This window comes from Arachis duranensis, chromosome 5 (genome assembly GCF_000817695.3).
Source record: "Arachis duranensis cultivar V14167 chromosome 5, aradu.V14167.gnm2.J7QH, whole genome shotgun sequence".
NCBI classification, from domain to species: domain Eukaryota; kingdom Viridiplantae; phylum Streptophyta; class Magnoliopsida; order Fabales; family Fabaceae; genus Arachis; species Arachis duranensis.
In genome coordinates, this window is record NC_029776.3 from 92,568,780 (window position 1) to 92,594,136 (window position 25,357).

The 25,357-nt window shown below is 35.6% G+C and overlaps 2 protein-coding genes and 2 long non-coding RNA genes across 11 annotated transcripts in view; 2 read left to right on the forward strand and 2 right to left on the reverse strand.

Moving 5' to 3' along the window:
- Positions 1–23,785, forward strand: part of LOC107490698 (kinesin-like protein NACK1) — a 28,272-nt gene extending 4,487 nt beyond the window's left edge. For 2 of the 8 annotated variants that reach the window (XM_052261980.1, XM_052261978.1), the window contains exons 6-18: positions 19,425–19,514; positions 19,621–19,721; positions 19,859–19,975; positions 20,129–20,210; positions 20,290–20,357; positions 20,458–20,517; positions 20,611–20,735; positions 20,927–21,125; positions 21,226–21,336; positions 21,422–21,514; positions 21,704–22,636; positions 22,722–23,047; positions 23,134–23,785. In XM_052261980.1, the coding sequence (XP_052117940.1) occupies positions 19,502–19,514; positions 19,621–19,721; positions 19,859–19,975; positions 20,129–20,210; positions 20,290–20,357; positions 20,458–20,517; positions 20,611–20,735; positions 20,927–21,125; positions 21,226–21,336; positions 21,422–21,514; positions 21,704–22,636; positions 22,722–23,047; positions 23,134–23,461 (2,556 nt within the window). In that variant the 5' untranslated portion in view covers positions 19,425–19,501 and the 3' untranslated portion in view covers positions 23,462–23,785. Of the gene's footprint in view, positions 1–18,208; positions 18,440–19,090; positions 19,332–19,424; positions 19,515–19,620; positions 19,722–19,858; positions 19,976–20,128; positions 20,211–20,289; positions 20,358–20,457; positions 20,518–20,610; positions 20,736–20,926; positions 21,126–21,225; positions 21,337–21,421; positions 21,515–21,703; positions 22,637–22,721; positions 23,048–23,133 lie in introns of those variants that run through there. The other 6 variants (XM_016111509.3, XM_052261979.1, XM_016111507.3 and 3 more) reach the window with 5 other exon arrangements.
- On the forward strand, positions 7–1,329 carry LOC107490699 (uncharacterized). The gene is made up of 2 exons (XR_001592465.3): positions 7–889; positions 975–1,329. It is a non-coding gene; the product is annotated as an uncharacterized LOC107490699 (long non-coding RNA).
- On the reverse strand, positions 3,116–3,601 carry LOC127747716 (uncharacterized). The gene is made up of 2 exons (XR_008009475.1): positions 3,278–3,601; positions 3,116–3,181 (listed from the first exon to the last, which is right to left on the reverse strand). It is a non-coding gene; the product is annotated as an uncharacterized LOC127747716 (long non-coding RNA).
- Positions 23,786–24,226: 441 nt separating the features above from the next.
- Positions 24,227–24,911, reverse strand: LOC110281308 (non-specific lipid-transfer protein 2). The gene has a single exon (XM_021143126.2). The coding sequence runs from the start codon at positions 24,813–24,815 to the stop codon at positions 24,537–24,539; it is 279 nt and encodes a 92-aa protein (XP_020998785.1). The 5' UTR covers positions 24,816–24,911; the 3' UTR covers positions 24,227–24,536.
- Positions 24,912–25,357: the final 446 nt, after the last annotated feature.

Sequence of the window (25,357 nt, forward strand, 5' to 3'; positions counted from 1 at the left end):
GCGGTTCGATGATCGGTCCGATTTTCAGAACCTTACTTATAACAACTTAATGGATGGATATTTTTTGCTTAATGAGGTAAATAAGGTAAAGTATATATTCCGTACAATGACCCAAGGGGGAGTGTCTCCTGATATTTGGAGTTACAATATCATGATCCACGGCTTGTGCAAAAGTGAAATGGTCAATCAGGCATTCGAACTCTTCGACATAATGTGTTCGAATAACTTGGTTCCTGACGAGGTAACTTTCAGTATCCTAATTGATGGCTTGGGAAAATCAAGGAGAATCGATGAAGCTTTTGAGCTTCTTCAAAAGATGCAAGATGGAGGTCACCCAGCTGATTTAGTCATGTAAAATCCATCGATCAAAATATTGTATGTCCAAGTGTGTGGATTATAGCCTTTAGTGGAAAGATGTTCAAAAATCTCTTTTGCATCCTTATTTCTTCCATTTTTTCACTGGCCATCTATAAGAATGTTGAAAGTGACTACATCAGCTGGATGACCTTCATCTTGCATCTTTTGAAGAAGCTCAAAAGCATCATCGATTCTCCTTGATTTTCCCAAGCCATCAGTTAGCATACTGAAAGTTACCTCGTCGGGAACCAAGTTCTTAGAACACATTATGTCGAAGAGTTCGAAGGCCTGATTGACCATTTTACTTTTGCACAAGCCGTGGATCATGATATTGTAACTCCAAATATCAGGAGACACTCCCCCTTCGGGCATTGTGCAGAATAGTAGGATGGATTCGAGTAATAATGCAAGTGGGGGGAAGAAGGTGAAGTTTCAGCACCCTAAATGCAAGTGTGGAACTTATGCGATCATCCTAGGATCTGGAACTGTCAAGAACCCAGACAGAATTTTCCTTGGTTGTTGCTATGAACATGTAAGTGTTCCTCCATGTTTGATTCTTAGATTTAAGTTTGCTTGTGTTCTTTAACAAATTATGTTCATAATAAATGCAATTACAGACAGAATGACCTCACTGCAACTATTTCGTGTGGCTGGACGAGTTGATTTCTTGTCATGTTGAGAAGAATGATGATGCTAGAAAACAGATTGGAGCAACTGGCATATAGAAGGTTGATTTGGGAATTGAAGGAAAATCAAAGAAATGGAGTAATCAGTTCATAGTCTCTGTTATGCTAGCCATGTTAATTTCATTAGCAACAGTGAAGTATCTTGTAGTTTGGGATATAGATATTGTATTGCAATCATTGATGTATGGTTAGGGTTGATAAATGGATTGTTATGCCCCTATAATTGCATATTCTATGTGAATAGATTGTGACTTTGTTGCATTAATGATAATATAATTTTGTGCAAGAGATTTGGAACTATGAAATCCTGGAGAATGATATATTTCCAAAAACATAGTAATTACATTCATAATTCTATGCACATAGGCATAATTTAGGCTTAGTTTGGTAAAGCTTTTGCTTTTTAAAAGTAGCTTATGAAAGCTGTCTTTTAAAAGACAGCTTTTTAAAAGCCGCAGCACTTACGTTTGGTAAAATCAAATTAAAAATGGCTTTTAATAAGTACAAGTACCATAATTGTGTTTGGTAAAACAGCTTTTAAAAGTTGAAAAAATTATAATAAACATGTTTATAACAAAAAAATAATTTTTTTTTTTAAATTCTTTAAAATTTTATATAATATTTTAAAATAAAATAATGTTAAAATAAAAAATTCATAATAAACATAAATATAATAAATAAATTCTTCTATTTTTTAACTTTAAAATTTTATATAAGTATCATAAAAATTTATGATTGGTTTTCATCAACCTCTTCCCGTTTCAAAGAACAGAAAAAAACAAACAAACATAATAGATCTACTGAAAAAATACAAAATTAACGCAAAAAAATAATATAAATAGATAGAAGTTCATACCTAATATGTGATAGAGATGTATTTGTGTTGAAATTTGTGAAGATTAGGTTGAAAAATAAAAAATATATGAAGATTGTGTTAGATTTTATGAAGGTTAGGAAGAGAAGTTAGAAATATATGAAGATTTTAATGGCAATATAATAACGGGAAATATGTGCGGGAAAATGAAAAAAATTTGGTAAAGCATAAGCCAGCTTTGAAAAGCTCCCTCCTAGGTGCTTTCAAAAGCACCCCTAACTTTTAAAAGCCGCAAGCACAAGCACTTGAGCTTTTTAATTTACCAAACGCAAAATGACGTGCTTGTGCTTTTCACCTCCTGAAAAAGCTTTACCAAACCCAGCCTTAGTCTGCTGATAGCTTTCCAAAGACATAGTAATTACATTCATAATTCTATGCACATAGGCATAGTTTAGTCCGCTGATAGCTCAGCACGAAACAAGAAAACATGTTGCATCTAAATCGATACACCCAAAAAACAATAACCAGGTCTGTTACATATTCCATAATATTAAACAAAAGGTCTCAGACTAGCAGACATCCAAGATGCATAACGAAAAAAAAAAAACAACAGATCCTTTGTAACCATGGACATCAGTTCATCATTTCTGCTTTGGTGGCCTAAAAGGCATATGTTTTGGCTTGAATCTCGGGGGTACATTTAGGTTTGGTATGGGAAAAAATTTGAAGGTAGTTGTTGCGGTTCCTTACTACTTGATTCATTAGTGTGTTGTTGCTCCTGAGTAAGTGGTCTTGTGGATAAGGGTTTGGTCTGTTGGAGGGTATGATTCATTAATGGACGGGTGACTGGATTGTGTTGAATTGGAGGTGCTAGTGGCCTAGTTATTGATTGCTTGACTCTAAATTGTGATCCCTGAAGTGGAGTATTTGGGCTAGTATACACGGAGGGGTCAGCATTGATATCCAAACCCAAAAGCAAAACTGAACAATAATTTTTATTTTGATAGATTGGGCTATAAATTTTTGGAGTGTATAAACAATATGACAATTAATATTACGTCTATCTGTGGTGGTGCAAACTGTAAGAGTTTGATCTTCACTCTTGGTTCTTGGATTACAGCAGGTGTACTCCTGAGCTTGGGCACCTTTTTCTTTTGTTTTTTGCTTTAGCTTATAAAGTACAACACAATAGTTGGTTTTAGTCCATATCAGTTTCAAATGGATCAAAATACCTAATACAAAAATGAGGAGGTGGGTATACCAGTGGGTCCAGAGGTTCCCCAGCCAGATTGTTGCTTCCATTTGATTGAACTCCATCCGAATTCTGTGCAATTTAAAAAAGGTTAACATATCACTTATGTTGGCTTAGGCACAAAAGACTTCACATAGAGTATGCTAACCAAAACAACACAATTTTTACCTGTTCTGAGTTCTGATTTGCAGGGGTTCGTTCTGATTGATTTTCACTTGGTTATTGCTTTGGCTTCTTTTTTTTTTGTCAATTTGAATTTGTTGGTGTTCCTTTACATGTCCTATGATAGTGGCTCTTCTGTTCACATTTACTGTATATCACCTATAAGGCTTTCTTGATTTTGTGACCTTGTTCTTTTTATCCGAGACTCAGCCACCACATCAATACTCCTCTTTTTAGTTGGTCTTCTAGAAGGTTTCCTAATTTTGTGTCTCAGGACGCAGCAAATTAGTTCCCTCCCAAAACTCTTTAGAGTTAACTAGTTTGATTGATTCCCCGTAAGTAGCCTTTATGGCATTCATTGTAAATCAATTATGTGCAAAATTCTCGGACTTTAAATTTTGACTTACGTAATAAAATTAGTATATTTATTAAACTTGCACAAATCTAACTTCCGTTGCTATAGCTAGCCATATATCTAATATTTAAATTAGATACATATTTTTTTCTTTTCGTATTAGTCTTATTTATTCAGTATAGAGCATGTCGTAGTCAATTTTTCAATTTCTATTAAATTTATTTTTTTAAAGAAAACTTCTTTCAATTATGGAAGCACGAGAATCTTATTTTAAATTCTGGTATATACGTATCATATGCGGAATACGGATAAGATACCCAATAAATATTATCTCTGTAACAATTTCTAGTTATATTCTAGGATTTACATAGACTGACAGTTACTGTTATCATTAAAATGGAGAAGGTTTACAGTCCTAACACAAATAAGTTGAACAAATGTAAAATGGGAGTAAATCCTCTCTAATGAAAAAAAAAATCGGATGGTATCAATTGTTTTTTTTTTGTTGTGACCGGATAGTGTCAATTGTTTAATTTCACCCTTCATTACTCTCTCTCTCTCTCATATTTATTTTTAGTCCCCTTCATTACTCTCTCTCTCATATTTATTTTTAGTCCTACTCATAAAATTAATGGTGAGAGATCACACTTTATTCTCTCAAGTGTTAAAAAAATTGAGAGAATAGAATAAAGTCCATCGCAGATCAAGGTGGGGTTCGAACTCCCGACACTTGCTTAAGCGAACAAGTGAGTTGACCACTCGACCAACTCAAGTTGGTTGTATAAAATCCATTATTAATTTACCTCAAAATTACTTACTCATATAAATAGCACTACTATATTTTTGGCTCTCTAACTCACCAATAATACATTTTAAAAAAAATTAAACAACTTAATACATTTTCATTCATATGAAAAAATCTCAAAGTATAAAAGCTTTCATGCCATTTTATAGATAAGATAACATGCTAATACAAATAATAAAATAATCATTCTTAATTATTAAAAATGACATAAGCAGTGCATTACTTCACCAACTCGCAGTAACATTCTTGCTTCAAGGAACTTTCTTCAACTTGTACATATTAACCATTCAAACTTTTTCTAATTGTTTGATAATAACTATTAGTCTATATCAAGTGGCGATAACTTGAGCTTCTCAATTCCAATTTAATTTGTACAGAAAAATTATGATTGAATGATGATGATAAAAAATTAGGAATTGGAAGGATATGTGTAGAAAAAATTAGTATTTGGAGGCAAAATTAGCGAACCCTCAAAATGCTAACTTTTCTTTAGATATTGAACGAAATTCTAGTTTAGAGATAAGTGACCATGATAGCATTATGAATAAAGATTCTTTGAGAAAGTAAAAGCAAACACAGAAAATAAAGCCAAGTGATCTCAATAAAAATGAGATAGATAAATGTTTAAAAGATGACGTAAGAAAAAATTTTAATAGATTTGATATATTGAGGTGGTAGAGAAAAAATATTTTATATATACTAGTGGTCACTATTTATAACACCAACAATTGCCAGCAACATCACAAGTATTATTATCACATCTTATTTCACTTTATTAATTTTAATCTTTAACATCAATCTCATTTAACAATCTCATTCACAAAATCACTAATTTCACAATTTACACATTTAACACCAAATTCAATAATTTTTATTCATCAATTAACCAATTTTTATAATTTAAACATATTTTAAGTACTACTAATTTAAATTTTACATAGCATTATATATTATTAACTAAAAAAAACCGAAATTATACATTGACATTTTTTTAACTCAAAACACCACAATTTAAGCTTCCAAGACTCCGAATCAAATCCAATAAGTTTCAGCCACCAAAATTTTATTCCAAGTACTCCAATTCACCAATTTGACTCCAATTCACATGTATTCAATCTAATTTTATACAATGTACCAAAATCAAACACTAGAATTTACGAATTCATCAATTCACAAGGGTTTAGTGGTTTCTTACTCTACCCACTAATGATTGGGACGAAACCTAACAATTACCAAATGCTAGATTGTACCTAAACTACCAAAATCATAAAAATCTTTCAATACCCAAACCAAATTCATATAAATGAAGGGAATGGAGAATTGGATATGAAATTCAGAGATCCTTACCACTTTATTCACATAGAATTGAAGAGTTCGGCGAGATAAACGTGTGACCACAAACGATGCGGCAGACCTTCGGATTGAAAATTAGGAGGAATTGAAGTTTGATGTGATAAGGGTTTAGGGCTCTCTCTCTCTCTCTCTCTCTCTCTCTCTCTCTCTCTCTCAACCGGTTTAACCTGTTAAAATTAGTGTTTTATTTTGTATTTTAATATTTTTATTTTTCAAATTATAAAATTTAATTTTTTAATTTTTTGGCTTATAATTAATTTATTAGTTAATTATTTATTAATTTATTGAATTTTACACTTACAGCCAATCATGCCTGAATATATTTGGTTTGGGACATCAACATCCCTCTATTCCTTATCCTAGTGACTTGTACACTAAGAAAATAGTCTAGATCCCTTATATTCTTTAGAACAAAGGCTGAGTTTAACTATTGTGTTACTTCAGTAATGACCTCTTGCAAGCTTCCTGTGATGAGTATATCATCAACATAGATAAGGCCATAAGTAATTGAAACTTGTTATACAAAAACTGATACATCCAATTTTGTAGCAGCAAATCCTAGGTTTCTCAGAGCTATTGAGAGTTTGAAATACCATGCCCTCGAAGCTTATTTCAACCCATATAGTGCCTTAGTAAGTTTGCACACTAGAGTACCATTCCCAATTGTGTAGCCTCGTGGCTATTTCATATAAATATTTTTAGTTAATTCACCATGCAAGAATACATTATTGACATCGAATTGTCTTATAAATCACGATTTAGCTAGATCCAAGGATTGAACAATTCTAATTGAGGTTGGTTTAACAATTGGACTATAGGTTTTAATGAAATCAAAACTTGGTCTTTGTGAGAATTCCTGAGCTACAAGTCTCGCTTTGTGTTTTTGCAAGCTACCATCTGTATTATACTTCAATTGAAACACCCATTTACTATCTATTGTTTCTTTGCCAATTGGGTAAAGACAAGTTTTTAGGTATTGTTCTTTTATAATGCTGCAAATTTAGCATCCGTAGCTTGCTTCCATTTGGGATCTGTTAAAGTGTGATGCACTATTCGAGGCTCAACACATGCTTGAAATACCCTGGGCTTGTAGATTCCAACTTTACTTCAAGTAACCATTGGATGGTTGTTGGTGAATAAAGGCTGAGGTTCACTAGTATTAGTATAAGGAAGAACAATCTCCAAGTCTAAGATTAGAACTGCAATTGGAATATCTGAAGGAGCAATGTGTGTTGGGTGTGAAGTAATTGTTGGGTGTAAAGTAATAGGGCTGGCTATAGAGGTTTGCTGTTGAGTGGTTATAAATTGCATTAATTAAGTGGCTGGTGCTATAATTGGCCTAGTGACTAAGGGAGGTTGTGCAAAAATTAGCTGGTGTGACTTAAGAGAATTTGAAATTGGCTGGCTTGTGGTGTGGGAAATTGAGCTTGCAGAAATATTAGGGATCTCTGAGTCAGCTAAAACTGTGTTGTGGAGGAGGAAATAATGGGAATTCTTGGAATGTAGATGACTTTCTCACTTTGCATTCTTTCTTCAGAATTAGTAACAAAACCAAAACTTACCTCTTTGAAAGGAAATCTACTTTCTTCAAACACCATATTCTTGGGTGGTAATCACCTTACCAGAAGTTTTCAAGCACTTGTAGCCTTTGTGATTGGTTTCATACCCAAGAAAGACATTAGGAGAGGACCTAAAGTTCAATTTATTTCTGTTATAAGGTCTTAGGTGAGGGAAGCATAAGCACCCAAAACCCTCAGACTCTCATAAGATGGGCTTTTCCCAAGTAGTTTCTCAGTTGGTGACTTGGTGACACTCCATTCAAGATTGGTGTAAGCGGTATGTTGATTAGTTGAGCAGCTGTTGTAATGGCTTCTCCCAAAAACTTGATTGGTAAAGATGTTGGTGCCAACATGGTTAGTCCCATCTGCATTACATGTCGATGCTTTCTTTTAACTGTAACATTATGTTGATCAACATGTGGACATGAAAACATGTGAACTATTCCCTGCTCCTTTAGCAACTTCTTGCTGATCTTTCTTATATCTGAACCAGCAACTTCTTGCTGTATGCCTAATTTTGTTGTAGAGTTCGTATTGTGGTCTCTCTTATAATTCACCTCTGTCAAAGCTTGCTCTACCATAGTTCTGGCCATAATTATGTGACCTTCCATAGCCTTGTCCATAACCTTGGGATCTTCTTCTATCACTGCTAAACTGTGACTACTGATTTCTCTCAAAATTCGCATTAGAAGCAAATTATGACTACTGGCCTCTTCCATAGTTCATGCCTTGTTTACCGCCTCTAAAAAATATACCTCTTCCTCTAAGACATCCTCTAAAATTCCCTCATTGAACCATGTTTGCTTGAAACTATTCTTGATCACTTTCTTGAGTAGCAAATTGATTGTTGAACCTAGAGTGAGCCATATTTGCTTGAACAAACTCTAGATCAAGATTTCTAAACCTTTCTAACATGTTTTCATGAGCTAGCAACATAGCCTCTAACTCACCAACAGTGATACCTTGTGGTATTGTCAGCAATGAAGTAAGTAATGGAGCATAATCTTCAGTCAAACCGTGGAGTAGCGCATTCATATGATCACTCTCACTCACTATCTCACCAACTAACACTAGAGCATTAATTGTTCCTTTGATAGAAAGCAAATATTCATTTACTGAGACTCTTATTCAAGTATTGCTCAACCTATTCTTCAATTGCATCACCCTAGCCTTAGTTTGCGGAAAAAATTTTTCTAATCTATTCCAGATTTGAAATGTGTAGGTGCATCCAACTATTCTTGTAGTAAATTTTGTTGACATTGAATCCAGTAACCACGATTTCAATAGAGCATCTTGCCTTTTTTATCTTTGAAATTTTGGATTAATCTCACCATTCACAAATCTTTGCTGTATTATATCATTTCCAGATACATGACTTAATAAATCGTTACCTTCAATCATCGCTTCTGCTTGGTATTTTCATTGCAAGAAATTGTTGTTATCAAGTTTCATATAGATCGAAGTTGCGGTGAAACTAGAAAAGCTTTTCATTGGAACTAAGCCTCAAGAGTTCATCGTATCTACATAAAGTGTTGAACTTGGATCCATCGAACTTGTGGGCTCTGATACCATGAAAGGTACTAGAAGATAGTTAAAAACTAGAACTAGTAAAGGGAGCAGAGAAATAGAGAGTTGAGAAAAAAGATAGCAGAGCCCATAGTTAGCATCTGCATTTGAGTTTCTGAACATTCATTACAAGTTGAACGATAGAGTATAGAAGTTATATATACACAATTGCAAGTGTAATAGAATTGACAACTCATCACTTTAAATGTGGAAGGAGGTTAGGCAGTATAAGTAACATAACTAATGTTCTGAAAATCAAACCGGACTAACTAGTTCAACCGGAAATTGGTCCCCTAGCCGATTCGGTTGAAATGAAAAATCGTCTGCCAAAAAATTGGTCAAACCAGCGATTAATCAGTGAACCGCTTGAATTGGATGATTTTTTTCAATTTTCAATTTAAAAAAAAATAAAAAATACATAAACCCTTCCCGTTCTCTCTCTCTCTCTCTCTTTATCACACACACACCACCTAGCCCCCCTCTCTCTAAGCTCCACACGAAATCCTAGCAGCCTCTTTCTCCAAGACAGCCAGCAGCAGCAACTAGCGGCCAATGCTGCCGTTGCTGACGAACTCTTCTCCTAAGCCAACGTCGAGCCCGGCCGCCACGATCCTCTTCTCCTGGATCCCTTTACCTCACATTGCCAAGTATGCTCGAAGCTACTGTTGGTGTCGCCGCCTTTGTCCTCGTCATTGTCGGCCGCCCTAAAATCGTGTCTCTATCCTCATCGTCGATCCTTCTATCTCTCTCGTGTGTCAAGTCTCTGTCTTCGATCACCTCTGTGCCTGAGCTCACTTCCCCTCTTCCGTCGCTGTCACTTGGCTTCCTCCTTCACCACTGATCTTCAATTTAATTTTGCTTGTTTTGTACTTTTATTTGGTTTTTTTATTTCTGATTATGAGTTTGCTCATCTCTGCTTATTTTGAGTTACTACATTTTTGAATTTGTAAGCCTCCATCCGTCCACTCCTTTAGTTTTATTTTTGAAAGTTAATTGTTATTTTTTTAGATTTAATTATGTTGATTGTTGCATGTTTTTCTGGGTTAATGGTTGTTTTTTTATTGCTGTCTTCTGGATTTAATTACTGTTGATTGCTGTCTTTTACTTTTTAGCTTTTTTTAATTTTGTTAAATTAAATGAATTAATCAATTTTTGTAATTCTATTTTTGTAAGTTTCAAATTATATTTTTGTTTTGTTTTTAATTTGTTACTGCAGTTTGATTTCATAGTCTATTTATTTGATTTCATATGTTTTTGTAATTCTGTTTGTTTATTTCAAATTATGATTCTATTTGTAAATTCAATCGTTAGTGGTTATTACTAATTTGTTGGTTATTAGTTTTGATTATTATATTTTAGATTCTAATTAATTGGTGAATTAAAGTGAAACAAGATGGGTTTAAGATGTATAACAATATGAAAGTGTTGAATTTTCTAAGAGATTTTTATGAGAGATTTGATACTAATTGAATTTTTAATTATTCTGAGTTACTATTTTCTGTCAATGTTATTGCTAATGAGTTAATAATATTGAACTACTGCTTTTGTTAATTTTTATTATTTTGAGTCGCTATTTTCTACCATAATGCTGTTGCTGGTTTTTTGATTTTTTGATCGAGTTAATTTTATTGATGGAATAATTTTTGTTGACTGTATATTAAAGATCTTGAAGCACTTAATTATGATTATGATTTTTTATGATTAGTATCTTTATTTAGTTGAAAACTTGTTTGTCAATGTTGTTTATTTTGGTGGTAAAATATTATGTATTTATTATTTACATGTGTTTTGATGTATTTTAGTTATAAATATTCATGTTTAAAATTGTTTATTAATCTTTACTGATAAATTATGGACAATTTATTATATAAAAATGATTTTTGTAACATATACGTAACGAGTAACTTCTACATACTTCTTTCAAAAAAAAAAAAGATAAAACAAGAATATTCCAAGTAAGCTCTACGAAAGAAAAAATGAAAACAAAGATTATTTAGGGTATTATGAATGCTCTCTTTTCCATGATCCAAATTTTGGATGAGTACTACCTATATAGTAGAGGCCAAACTTTTAGAAATTGAATTTTAAGCCTTCCAAAATCTGTCCATTTGCTGCAGATTGTTTGGAGAAATTTGCTTACTGTAGGAATCAACAAGATTGAGACGCGTGTTGCGCAAATAGCTAAATTAATTATATTATATAGTATATATTTGAAATGCTATATTGTTTAGAATTAGATTAGATACTATGTAAGTTAATATTAAATTTGAAAGCTAATTTGTAAAAAATATTGTACAGTACATTTATTTAGCAATTTATATATGATTTAATATTATTAATGTACTTGAAATTTCTGGTACAGATTGTGAGGTGAATCAGAGACTTGCGACTCAAGGCAGCTGTCGGATCGTCTTCTTGGAGCGGCAGGAGGTGCTACCTACAAAGACACTCTAATGTTCAAATTAAAATGGATCTAAGAGGTGTGTGTGAGGAATGAGTGAGTACCTGAGGGGCCTCTGGCTCCCCTTTATATAGCTGGTGGTAGTTATCTCATCTTATCTGGCTAAGATAAGGAAGGTATTTGAATTTAAATGTTTGGTGGTAGTTATCTCATCTTATCTTATTTGGCTAAGTTAAGGGAGGTATTTGAATTCGAATGTTGGTTAGAGATTGTAGGACCAGTTTGGACCGTTAAAAGGAGACCAAACCCCAGATAACCGGGTCGAAAGCCATTCCGGTGTGGGACCCGAGAACCGGATCCGTAATAGTTGTCCCTGGAGTGAGAGAGTAAGTGTGTTCGTTCTCATCGTTGGAGGAACCTTTTCCTTGTTGTTGTGGCTTGGCAAGGAGCTCGTTGTTTGGTTTTATATTATTGGGATGCCATGAGGGGCCTAGAAATGGAGTGACATCATTCTGCACCAATTGGCAGGATGTTGGTGAGTTCGGCTTTCTGCGAGTTGGAAGACTATCAGCTCATGCTTGTTTTGTGTGGCCTTTTTGGGCTGTTATTGTGAATTTATTTTAGGCCTCTTGGTAGGCCAATTTCAATACATTACTTATTTAGCTTATTTGATATCTGTTTTGTTAGCCTTGGAGGTGATCAGTTTCTGGGGGTAGCCGTTTAACTTATTTAAATATCCGTTTTGTTGGCTTTGCAGGTGATCGATTTTTTGGTCACCGTTTTGGTTATTTGGATATCCGTTCTGTTGGCCTCAGGGCGATTGATCACCAATCCGCCGCTTTTTGTTATTTGGATATCTGTTATGTTATTTAGATATCCGTTTTGTTGGCCTTGGGCTGATCGATCGCCGGGCCGTCGTTTTTTGTTATTTGGATATCTATTTTATTATTTAGATATATGTTCTGTTGGCCTCAGGGTGATCGATTCCTGAGCCGCCATTTTTTGTTATTTGGATATCCATTTTGTTATTTGGATATCTGTTTTGTTGGCCTCGGAGTGATCGATCCCTAGGTAGTTGTTTACTTATTTGGATATCCGTTTTGTTGGCCTTGGGGTGATTGATTCCCCGGTGGCCGTTTTACTTATTTGGATATCCATTTTGTTATTTGAATATTCATTTTGTTAGCCTCACGGTGATTAATCCCTGGGCTGCCATTTTTTGTTATTTTGATATCTGTTTTATTATTTGGATATTCGTTTTGTTGGCCTAGGGGTGATCGACCCTGGGTAGCCGTTTAATTGTTTGGATATCTGCTTTGTTATTTGGATATCTGTATTGTTGGCCTCGGGATAATCGATCACCGAGTAGCCGTTTACTTATTTGGATATCCGTTTTGTTGGCCTCGGGGCGATCAATTCCCGGGTCACCATTTTTTATTATTTGAATATCTATTTTGTTGGCCTCGGGGTGATTGATTCTCAGGTGGCCGATTATATATTTGGATATCCGCTTTGTTATTTGGATATCCATTTTGTTAGCCTCGGATTAATCGATCCCTGGTTAGCAGTTTACTTATTTGGATATCCGCTTTGTTATTTGGATATCCATTTTATTGGCCTCATGGTGATCGATCCTCGGGTCGTTGGTTTTTGTTATTTGGATATCTGTTTTATTTTTTTGATATCCAATTTGTTGGCCTCAGAGTGATCGATTTTCAGGTAGCCGTTTACTTATATGGATATCCGTTTTGTTAGTCACGAGGTGATCGATCCCTAGGTAGTCGTTTACTTATTTGGATATCTGCTTTGTTTTTTGGATATTCGTTTTGTTGGCCTCGAGGTGATCGATCCCTAGGTAGTCGTTTACTTACTTGGATATCCGCTTTGTTATTTGGATATCAGTTTTGTTGGCCTCGAGGTAATTGATTCCCAGGTCTCCATTTTTTTTATTTGGATATTCGTTTCGTTAGCCTCAGGGTGATCGATTCCCAAGTAGCTGTTTACTTATTTGGATATCCGTTTTGTTATTTGGATATCTGTTTCCTTGGCCTCGGGGTGATCGATTCTCGGGTAGTTGTTTACTTATTTGGATATCCGTTTTGTTGGCCTCGGGATGATCAATCCCCGGAGGTAGCCGCGTTTAGTTTGTGCTTGTCAGATGGGACAATGCTTTTGAAAAACTAAATTTTATTTGAGGTTTGGGCCTCGTTAAAACCTCCCAATGTGGGTAGGAAAGAGNNATGAAAGAGAAAAAAGCAAAAAATAAAAGATAAAGAGATAGTCTTAAACGACCTCGATCTTGTTGCTTTGGAAGGATGTTTCTACGTATAGTAGCGCCATAAGTTGGTGGCATTCTAGGATTTTAGGAGCTCGGTTCCATCTAGTCTTTCGAGCTTGTAGGATCCTTTTTCGATTACCGTCTTGATTCGGGAGGAACCCTCCCAATCAGGCATGAGCTTCCCTTCTCCGGGAGTGGGGGGACTGATGTCATTTTTTCGTAAGACGAGGTCTCCTTGTCTGAAGCTCGTCGTACCATGCTGTAATTGTACCTTAGACTTATTCTCTATTTTAGGGCTAGCTTCCGTAGGTGTGCTATTTAATTATGAATGTTAACAAAACTAAAGATGAAATTTAAAGAATAATAAAATTATTAGAAAATCCTGACCCTTAGATTTTATAAATTTTGAAATTTTAAAATTTAATAAAACACAAATTGAATAGTAGAATACAAATTTGAGGTTAGATTTGCATATTTTAAAAAAAATAAAAATAAAAAACTATCAATCTAAAAATTAGGTTTTGTATACTTTAAATTTGACCATCTTTTTTTGTGACTGAAATAAATTAAACAAAGAAAAACAAAATAAACAAAATAAGGAACTGCTTAAATAGACGGACAGTCCCATTTAAGACTACTCTTAAACTCCTCCCAAGGTGAAAGAAGCTCCACATGCGAAATTTGTAACTTCATCGCCATCTTTGCCATAGTATCTGCCACTGTGTTTGCATCTCTCATTATCAAACGAAAGTCAACACACCAATTTCAACGCATGATATTTCTTATTTTGAGCACCAATGGATCAATAAACCCAAAACCATCTTGAGTAACAAGATTAAATGCTTCCACACAATCCGTCTCACAAATAACATCTCGTTGACCTACATCCCAAGCTAAGAGATATCCTCTCCAAATAGCAAACAATTCTCCTTGAAGAATATTATTACTCTCAATCATTTTCAAACACCCCCTTTGCCAGCTCCCATTACAATCTCTAATAACACAAGCAAAACCAATACTATCACCCGAACCAAAATAACTAGCATCACAATTAATCTTAAAAGTACCAATGCATGGGGATTCCAAAAACCATTTTGAGTAGATGGAATGGACATACGTTGTAATTCAAAAATATTCCTAAGCTCCTTTTCTGAAGTTAATGCCAGACAAATCACTTTTTTCGGAGGCCAAGTTTCATGGGGATTAAAGGTCATTATTCCTTACTCGTCATATCCACCAAAGTCCCGAAAAGAGCTTGAACGGATGCTCTCTGCTATGATACAAGAATCAGCTCTTCAAATACAAAGGATGACAAGAAATATCCAACTTATGCCAGACAACCTGAGCTTTTGGACAATCCCGAATACAATGTAAAACCGATTCCTAGCTAGAAAGACATCTTGGACACCTATTCGATGACGGCATCCCTCTTCTAAAGCGAAAACTTGCACTAGGAAAAGCCTCCTTAAGACACAACCAAGCCAAAAACTTATGCTTTTCCGGAACAAGCTGACGCTAATGCCAAAGCCAATTCTCCTGCTCCTCCCAACCAAACAGCTGCTTACACAACCACAAGTAACCATTGCGTGAGTCATAGACTTTGGCAGCAGACCCACTCCAATACTAACCCACTTCCGGACCTGCTTGTTCATCTGGATTGTAAGAGAGAATATTACCTTTCAGATTTTGAGATAAAGGAGAATAAAGAGTATCCAAATGCCACCTACCAACCGACCAAATATCCTGTATCTGGAGATTCGAATCAGAAATGTGAACATAATCCATCTCATTAGATAATCGTCCTTCTCTCCTCCAGCTAGAAAACCAAAAATTCTGGTTCAAATCTCCAATACACCAAGCAAACCCATCCTTCAACACTTCCCAAACCTTGCAAAGACACCTCCAAATGGGAGAGTCCTTGTTCTTAAGATAACTAAAACAGTCATATAGAGATGATCGGTATTTGGCATCCAACAATTGGACCCATAGCTTATTTGGCTGTTGGAAAAAAGTCCAAACTAGCTTCCCAAGAAGAGCAATATTTACACAATAAGGATCTCTAATCTCCAAACCTCCATTTTTTTTGGAGTAACCAGTACCTTCCAACTAACAAGATTCAATCCTCTTCCATCAACTTGTCCTTTCCAAAGAAAATTTCTCATCATAGACTCCAATTTACTAATGATTCCTTTGGGAAAAATAGAGACCTGCATCTGGTATATGGGAATAGCGGCGGCAACAGAATTAACCAAGCAGAGTCTACCAGCCCGATTGAGTAAACTCCCTTTCCAGCTTGCTAGCCTACTCCGAATCTTATCCAGGACACCATTGAAAGCTAAATGAGTCACCCTAGAATGGCTAGGGGTAACTCCAAGATACTTGCCCAAGTCCTGGACAAATCTGATAGAGGATACCCCAGTGAAAACCTCTTTCCTTGTTGCAGAGACATTCTTGGAGCAAAGTGCTTTAGACTTCTCCACATTAATCTTCATCCCAGATGCTTTGCAAAAAGTCTCTAAAACCAACATCACATTTTGCACTTGTCTCTTTGTAGCTTTACAGAATAGAAGCAAGTCATCCGCAAACATTAAGTGGGATATTCTTGGTCCTCCTCTAGAAATAGCAACCGGCTCCCACAAGCCCAAATCAACCCGGTGACTAATAAAGCATGCCAATCGCTCCATACACAACACAAAAAGATAGGGTGACATAGGATCTCCTTGTCTAAGACCTCGGCTAGGAGTAAAGCCATTCGGACGATTTCCATTCCAAAGAATAGATAAGGAAGAAGCAGTGACACAATTCATAATCAAATTAAGTGTAGGAATAGGAAAACCAAAGCTCTTAAGGGTATGAGCTAAAAACCTCCGGTCAACTCTGTCATAAGCTTTCTCTAGATCAATCTTAAAGGCCAATGTGCCTTTCTTTGATTTAATCTTCTTCATAAAGTGGAGGACTTCTTGAGCAATAATGATGTCTAGAGTTCCTCGTCCCGGAATAAATCCTCCTTGAAGCGGGCCAACAATCTCCGCAAGATCAGGACGAAACCTATTAACAAGGACTTTCGTGATGATCTTGTAAACTACATTGCAGAGACTAATCGGCCTGAAATCTTTCATAGATACCGGTGATTCAACCTTTGGAATAAGAACCAGTAAAGTCTCCAATATTCTCGGATCAAGAGTAACACCGGAGAATGCCTACTTAACCATCTTCCAAACATCAAGACCAATGATCTCCCAATATTCTTTGAAGAAGAAAGCTTGAAACCCATCAGGACCCGGAGCTTTAAAAGAGTTCATGTGAAAAACAGCTGTTCTGACTTTCTCCATAGTAGCTGGTGCCGTAAGATTATTGCAAGCTTCCTCATTCAGAGAAGGAAGAGGCACATCACCAAGGCAACCCAAATCAACATCATCCAAATGACATAATAAGCTTTTATAGAAAGACTCTGTTTCTTGACTCAGAATCTCTGGATCAGTTTTCCACACTCCATCATTGAGAAAAAGGTCATGAATCTTATTATGCTTCCTTTGCGCAAGAGTTTGAATATGAAAGAATCTTGTATTCCTATCCCTGAACCTTACCCACTGCTCTCTAGAATTTTGGAACCACATGAGCTCTTCTTGCACTAGAGTATTATTATAATCATCAAGCAACTATTGCTCTTTCTGACGCAAATAAATACTATCCACCATTTTCAAACGCTTTTTGTAAATAATTAATCTGCTGCTCTAATTCACATTTCTTAACAAAAATGTTACCAAATACCTTCGAATTAAACTCTAGTGAATTCTTCTGTACTTCCGAAAGCTTGCCATGAATCCCTCTATTACTAGACTACCATGACTGGTTCACAATATCCCTATACTCAGGATGAGTAGCCCAAGCAGCAACAAATCAGAAAGGTCGATTTCCTCTAGGCTGAGGACGACCTTTACAACGCACCAGAATAGGGCAATGATTAGACTGAAGCCTATTTAAAACTTTTGCATAAGCCTCTGGAAAGACAGATAACCAACTACTATTTATACATACTCGATCAAGCTTTTTTGCCACGTCAACATAATTTTTTACCCTCCCATATCAAGAAAATTGCCTCTCAATAGTCTTCAAATCAAACAAACTACTATCCCCTAATGAAGTTGCAAACATGTCTGTTCTTTCTTAAATTTGACCATCTGATTTATTAATATCTGTCTCTATATCATGATAAAATATATTAAATCTCAATATCGTTGAAAAATAGAATTATTTGTCCAATATTAAAATTAAAAGTGGCAAACACTCTCCCTTTCCTTTTTGTCGTATTTTTCCACGGAAGAAGTTAAGTTGTCTAAATCTGCGAAAGAAATAAAAAAATATATTTAATTATCATGTAAGAGCTAAAAGAAACACGAAAACGTTAGTATTTGAAACCGCAGGGTCCCACTCCATCTGTGTCTGACCGTCATTGATTGATTACCTGGCGAATGAAAACGTTAGAGGTTAGACGAAAGCATAATTAACACTAATTAATAATTAAATTCTTTAATCTGATAACATTAAATATATACTTAAATAAACCAAATATAGTGAGAAACTAGCCGTTAGAGTTATCGCCAAATTGAAATGTAGTCGCGTCGAACACACACTCCAATGCCATTTCCATTCACTTCATTTTCATTCTCATCTTCACCACACAAACAGCGATTGCGCTTCAAAACCCCTAAATTATTTCCCTCTCACTCTTCTTCTTCGAAGATTCTCCCCATTTCTCTACCTAGATTCTTGCCCTAATTGGCTGCTACGAGGCTTTGCACTCTTTCGATTGAAGAAAATTACTCAACTTGTGATCCAACAGAGTTTGATGTGAGTGATGTGCTCGCGTTTCCTTATTTATTTGCTGAATTACTGGAGTTTATTATTTGTTGATGGAGTTGTTTCCATAATTTTACTTTCCTATTTTGCTTGGTTTATGCTTAAATTAATGTAAAAATTGAATTAACACTCTGATCATAGAATCTTCCCTTTTCCGAGTTTAGTCCTTAGTATGAAATTTTCCTACTTGTTTCTGTCTTTTATTTACTTATTTAAAGTTTTTTTAGATAATTTCTTTTAAAAGTAAATTTATGCGACTTGTTGATGGAGTTATCTTTTTAGAAAGGGGCTTAAAAACTCATTTGCATTTGAGTTTTGAGCATGCTTCAGTGAATCAGTCCTATATTATTGTCATATATCATATATTTGAATTTGAAATTTTAGGTTCTGTCGATTTCAGTTTGTTTTTTACTTCAGTAAAATAGTTTTTTAATTTTAGTAGAGTTGAAATTTTATGCTTACAGTTTTATAATATGGACACAATTTATAGGACAAGGTTGCTTGAATTTGTGTATAAAGTTATCAACTAAGAGTGTATAAATTCTCTACTCATGATTTTTAGTGTAAAGTGCATCATGGTCACTTTAGCCCAAAATAATCGTGTCCATATTTCTGATAATTTCATAACTATGATTTATCTAGAAGATGACTATCAAAGCACCTGGAACACCAGCTTCAAAGATAGATAGGACACCGGTATCAACCCCAGGAGGGCCTAGAGCCAGAGAGGAGAAGATTGTAGTTACTGTAAGGCTAAGGCCTTTAAACAGAAAAGAACAATTGGCTAAGGATCAGGTGGCATGGGATTGCATTGATGATTTTACTATTGTGTATAAACCGCCCGCAAATGAACGTGCTGCTCAACCAGCATCGTTTACCTTTGGTATCAGACAAATTCAAACTTTCCTTCATAATTTAATGTCTTCGCTTGATTTATTTATTAGTATTATTTATTTTCGTCAATGTGTTCTTGTAGACAAAGTTTTTGGTCCTGCTTGTTTAACCGAGGCAGTGTACGAAGAAGGGGTAAAGAATGTGGCTTTATCTGCATTGATGGGCATTAATGGTAATGTATTTAATTTTTGTAGCTTTATGCCCTGATCACCCTGGTAACTTGTGCCTCTGCTAGTGACCTGTGAATGACCAAATGATTGCATGCATATTTGTTGCAGCAACTATTTTTGCTTATGGACAAACTAGCAGTGGAAAGACGTATACAATGAGAGGAATAACAGAGAAGGCTGTCAATGATATTTATAAGCATATAATGAATGTAAGTTTCTCCAAAGATTCAATCTGGTACTTAATCCATATACATTGGTCTGTAGATTTGCTTTTTTATTACTTCAGCGAAACATTTTGTGTCTATTTCTAATTTATTACTAATCTTTTCAATCTGCATCATTACAGACCACAGAAAGAGATTTCACCATAAAAATATCTGGACTAGAAATTTACAATGAGAATGTTAGGGACTTGTTAAATTCAGAATCTGGTCGCAATCTGAAGCTTCTAGATGATCCTGAGGTAACCTCTAAGTTTTTTATTTTAAGCATGCAGTAGCTTCTCTTCCTAAATTTGGAGTTTCATATTTTAATATTATTTAATTTAATAAGCAAGTTCAGTAGCTTCTGTTTTAAGAATTTTGAATAACATCTTGATGTGCGTCACATGATGTAGAAAGGTACTGTGGTTGAGAAATTAGTTGAAGAAACAGCAAAAGACGATAAGCATTTGAGACATTTGATCTCTATTTGTGAAGGTAGGAGACTCTCGTAGGTAAACTTGGCCCTCTGTTTCCTTATTCTTATTCAAATAAATTAACATCTGTTGTTTGGCAGCTCAAAGGCAAGTTGGTGAAACTGCTCTAAATGATACCAGTTCGCGGTCTCACCAGATAATAAGACTGGTAAGTCACACAATTACTTGCTGAACACACAGAACCATTTTTTTTTCCCTCTTTAATTTGGCTTGGCTCGTTTATGTTTTTATTTTACTGTACACTACAGACAATTCAAAGTACTCTTCGAGAAAATGCAGATTGTGTGAGATCCTTTGTTGCAACTCTGGTAATCATAACTTCCCACATATCTTCTTTCGGATTGTCGAGAGAAAGTCAAAGCGTTATATTGACTGACTAGAACTTATGTGAATGAATGCAGAACTTTGTTGATCTGGCTGGAAGTGAGAGGGCTGCACAAACTCATGCTGATGGCACAAGGCTCAGAGAAGGTTGCCATATTAACCTCAGCTTGATGACTCTTACAACTGTAATCAGGAAGCTAAGGTCAGAATCTATCTCTTGTTTTAATGATGGAATATATATTATTCTAGTGGTGAGGAGTAAGCAATATCAACAGGAATGTTATTGGGCTGTTATAAGATAGTAGGAAAAGTGATCAATTACAAGTAAACATGTTAATGTCAGATTTCATTTCACCTTCTTATGATAAACTGATTTCATATTATTGTGTGCAGTGTTGGGAAAAGAAGTGGTCATATACCTTACAGAGATTCAAAGCTCACACGTATATTGCAACACTCACTTGGTGGGAATGCACGCACTGCCATTATATGTACTTTGAGTCCAGCACTAAGCCACGTAGAGCAATCTCGAAACACTCTCTACTTTGCTACTAGAGCAAAGGAAGTAACAAACAATGCTCAAGTTAACATGGTAAGTACTGATTCTTGATCACCTTGATGGTTTTACTTTATCTAATTTTCAGCTTTGTTAAACAAGGATTGACGTCATTCTTTTCAAATGCTCTACCTAGGTTGTTTCAGACAAACAACTTGTTAAACATTTGCAAAAGGAAGTGGCAAGGCTGGAGGCAGAGCTGCGCACTCCTGATCCCGCTAAAGAAAAGGATTGGAAAATTCAACAGGTAAGTTGAGAAAAAATAAGATGTTAGGAATAAATAGATACCGTGTTACCGTAGTACTGAATCTTGTTGGCTAATAATGTCCCAGATGGAAATGGAAATCGAAGAGCTGAGGCGCCAGAGAGATCTAGCTCAATCTCAGGTTGCAGAGTTACGCAAAAAGCTTCAGGATGACCAGCAGGTAGGTCTCTATCCCTCACACGTTATATGAGCTGAAGTCTAATAGCAAAATATAGTTAGTTAATTGTAGCTGTAACTGTATTAGTTAGGTAATTCCTATAATTACACACACACACACACATGTAACAACACCCAATTAGACCCCCCCAATTAATTCATTTCAATTGAGTTAACATCTTTTGCAACCCAGGTCTCAATCCCACCTGAATCACCACATTTACCAGTCAAGAAGTGTCTCTCATTCGCTGGAGCACTATCATCTCCAAAACCAGAGCGAAGAAGCACAACACTAAGACAGTCCATGAGGCAATCATCTACTGCTCCTTTTACCCTTATGCATGAAATTCGAAAACTTGAGCACCTTCAGGAGCAGCTTGGTGAAGAAGCCAATAGAGCTTTGGAAGTATTACAAAAGGAAGTTGCATGCCATAGACTAGGTAACCAAGATGCAGCTGAGACAATCGCCAAGCTTCAAGCAGAAATAAGGGAGATGCGTGCTGTTAGGTCTGCACCGAAGGAGGTTGAAGTTGGAAACATGGTTTCTGTAAACAAGAGTGTAAGTGCTAATCTCAAGGAAGAGATCACCCGACTTCATTCACAGGGCAGCACCATTGCAAATCTTGAACAACAGCTTGAAAATGTTCAAAGGTCCATAGACAAACTTGTGATGTCTCTCCCAAACAATTTTCAACAGTTAACCAGTGAGGCTTCCCCAAAGCACAAAAAGGAACACAAAAAGAAAAAGTTGCTTCCTTTGACTTCAAGTAGTGCTGCCAATCGCCAAAACTTCATAAGATCTCCATGTTCACCGTTATCAACTACTGAGCAAGTATTGGAATCTGATATTGAAAATAAAGCCCCTGAGAATGATGATATCGTTTCTATTGAGACTCTGCCAGAGTCCGAAAAGGAGACTCCATCAAAAAGTGGAGAAAGTGGATGTATTGAGTCAAAGGAAAATGCTCCAGGTTATAGGCGCTCGAGTTCAGTAAACATGAAGAAAATGCAGAAAATGTTTCAGAATGCAGCAGAGGAGAATGTAAGAAGTATCAGAGCATATGTTACAGAATTGAAAGAACGTGTAGCCAAATTGCAGTACCAAAAGCAGTTACTTGTTTGCCAGGTATGTATCTACACATGCATTATACACATGCTAAAACGTTATTAGCTTTTTCACTCATGTCATATCTTTGCATCCATTTTCTTAGGTGCTTGAGCTTGAGGCAAATGAAGCAAATGGCCACAACATAGAAAATGAAGAGTACGCATGTGAAACAGAGGAACCGCAAGTTCCCTGGCAAATTACTTTTAGGGAGCAGCGGCAGCAGATTCTTGACTTGTGGCATTTATGTCATGTCTCCATTATTCATAGGACCCAGTTTTATTTATTATTCAAAGGAGACCCAGCTGATCAAATATACATTGAAGTTGAGCTCAGGAGACTGACATGGTTGCAACAACATTTAGCAGAACTTGGGAATGCAAGCCCAGCTCCTCGTGCTGGAGATGAACCTATAATCTCATTGTCATCAAGGTCCTCTTTCTCTCTGTGTATTTAACCTGTTTTCAAATGACTTGTGGATAAGAATTTTATATTTAATATAATTTTACAATGTGCAGTATGAGAGCCTTGCGACGAGAAAGAGAATTCCTGGCCAAGAGATTGACGACTCGTTTAACGCTGGAGGAGAGGGAAGCATTGTATATTAAATGGGATGTCCCAGTTGATGGGAAGCAGAGGAAGATGCAATTTGTCAGCAAGCTTTGGACAGATCCTCATGATCAAGTGCATGTACAAGAGAGTGCTGAGATAGTTGCAAAGCTTGTGGGTTTCTCTACAGGGGGAAACTTGTCAAAGGAGATGTTTGAGCTGAACTTTGTCCTTCCATCTGATAAGAGGCCATGGATGATGGGCTGGAATCAAATAACAAATCTCCTTAACCTGTAACATATTCTAAGTTTGTAAATGTACATGAAAATTAATTTTTGGTACCTTTACTCAATCACAATTGATTATTTTGGACATTTTTTCTACAATAAACCAATCCAATTCCACTGGATTTCCTACATAAAGAATGTCTTCGATATGAATATCGCAGCTTTGGTGAGATTTATGTCATATTAGTAGTTCTGATTTTATTTGTATCATGTGTTCTGTGTTTATATTTATCCAACACTTTGAGACTTCTCACAAAAAACTGTAAGGACCATCCAATTCGTCTGAATATGCCATTGTTGGATGTTGATTTTTCCGTAATACATAAAACAGTGGAAACTAGCCACAACTTGAGTATTTTAACTGTTCTGTCCATACTATATGAATGATTTGGTTTTTATGATTTATTTTTGGCCCATGAAACTAATTCAGCTTATCTTCAATTAGCAGAATTTCATGAGAGAGTAATTCTGATGTTGTTTCAAATTTTCCGTAGTATAAGACGAACCACTTTCACTTGAACTTTATGCATTGGTTTCCTCTGTTGATTTTGGTGGTAGTGCTCAACAGAAGCCAGCAAAGTATGTCATTTTACAGACGTGGCAACTTATAAGGCAAACTGAATGGTGAGCAATTATCCATTTGTTATCATGCAAACATGGCTTGTATTTATTTATTTCTAGTATTTACAAGTAACATCCTTTGCCTAACCAAAAGAAACAAAATCAAACCTTCACCAGAGGGACTATAAACTGCAAGAGAGTGAGAGAGAAAGAGTTTGTGTCACAAAGTAAACATGATCTGAGACTGCTTCAAAATATAAATACATATCTTTTTTGCAACCACTAATGTAAAGATAAGAACACACCAAAGGAACATGACATGAAACCACAGCATCACATCCATTACTACTAGTGCTTTCACTCTCTACTAATAAAACCATACATAGATGATGATAGACCAATCACACCAAATAACACACTACTTGTTTTTTACCCCTTAACTCTCTAACCACAAACATGAATCATCAAAGATGCACACTGCATGCAGGCAGAGAAATATGAACCTCTTTCAAGGTCTAAACACTTCAGCACCTTGGGAATGGAGTTCCACAAGTGCTGGCAACTCTCCTTGCATTAGGAGAGTCAACAAACTTCTTGAGATTAGGGTTCCTAACATATTGGCAGAGGCATGGCTTCTGTTCCCTGATCTTAGAGCAGCATAGACTTGATGGAGGGTTTGAAGTGGTGATTGCACTCACACAAGGACTCAGTTGTACAGGGCTGCATGTTACTGCCATTGAAACTTGAACTTCAGCAAGAAGCAACACCATCATGGTGCACAAGGCAATGTGCGATGCCTTCATTTTTCTTCTTTGTGTAAAAGGGTGAGGGAGTGTGTGAGAATGAGAGGGTATGTGAACTGAAATGCTTTCTGTTTTGATGCATTTTGGATTCAGTTTCACACCCTATTTATAGTGTGATCTCAGTGGAAAAACAAAGAGAAAATATGTGGACTAAGGAGTGTGAGAGTGTAGGTTGAAAGCAAGTGTGATGAGGGAAAGTGAAATTCTTGATTGGCCCACTCAAAATTCTGCTAATGATTTCATTTCACGCAGCTGTAAATACTAAATACTTCTATTAAGTAAATTTTTCTACAAAAAAAAAAAAGGCTAGGATTAATTTGTGCAATTTCTTTTAATGCTTCTTATCTAACGGAGTTAGAATTTTTGAGATGTTATGAACGCATGACATGCCCTATTTTAGATAGGTTTATTTTCGTGTTATAAATTTACTAAATTTACAATTAAATTCTTACCGTTTAAAAATATATAACTGAGTCTTTATAATAGGTAAAAATATTAATTAGATTTTTTATAATAATTTCTTTTAGAAAATACAATAATTT

Bases quoted from the DNA above. Each gene is read 5' to 3' on its own strand.
- LOC110281308 (XM_021143126.2), bottom strand. From the start codon at position 24,815: ATGAAGGCATCGCACATTGCCTTGTGCACCATGATGGTGTTGCTTCTT.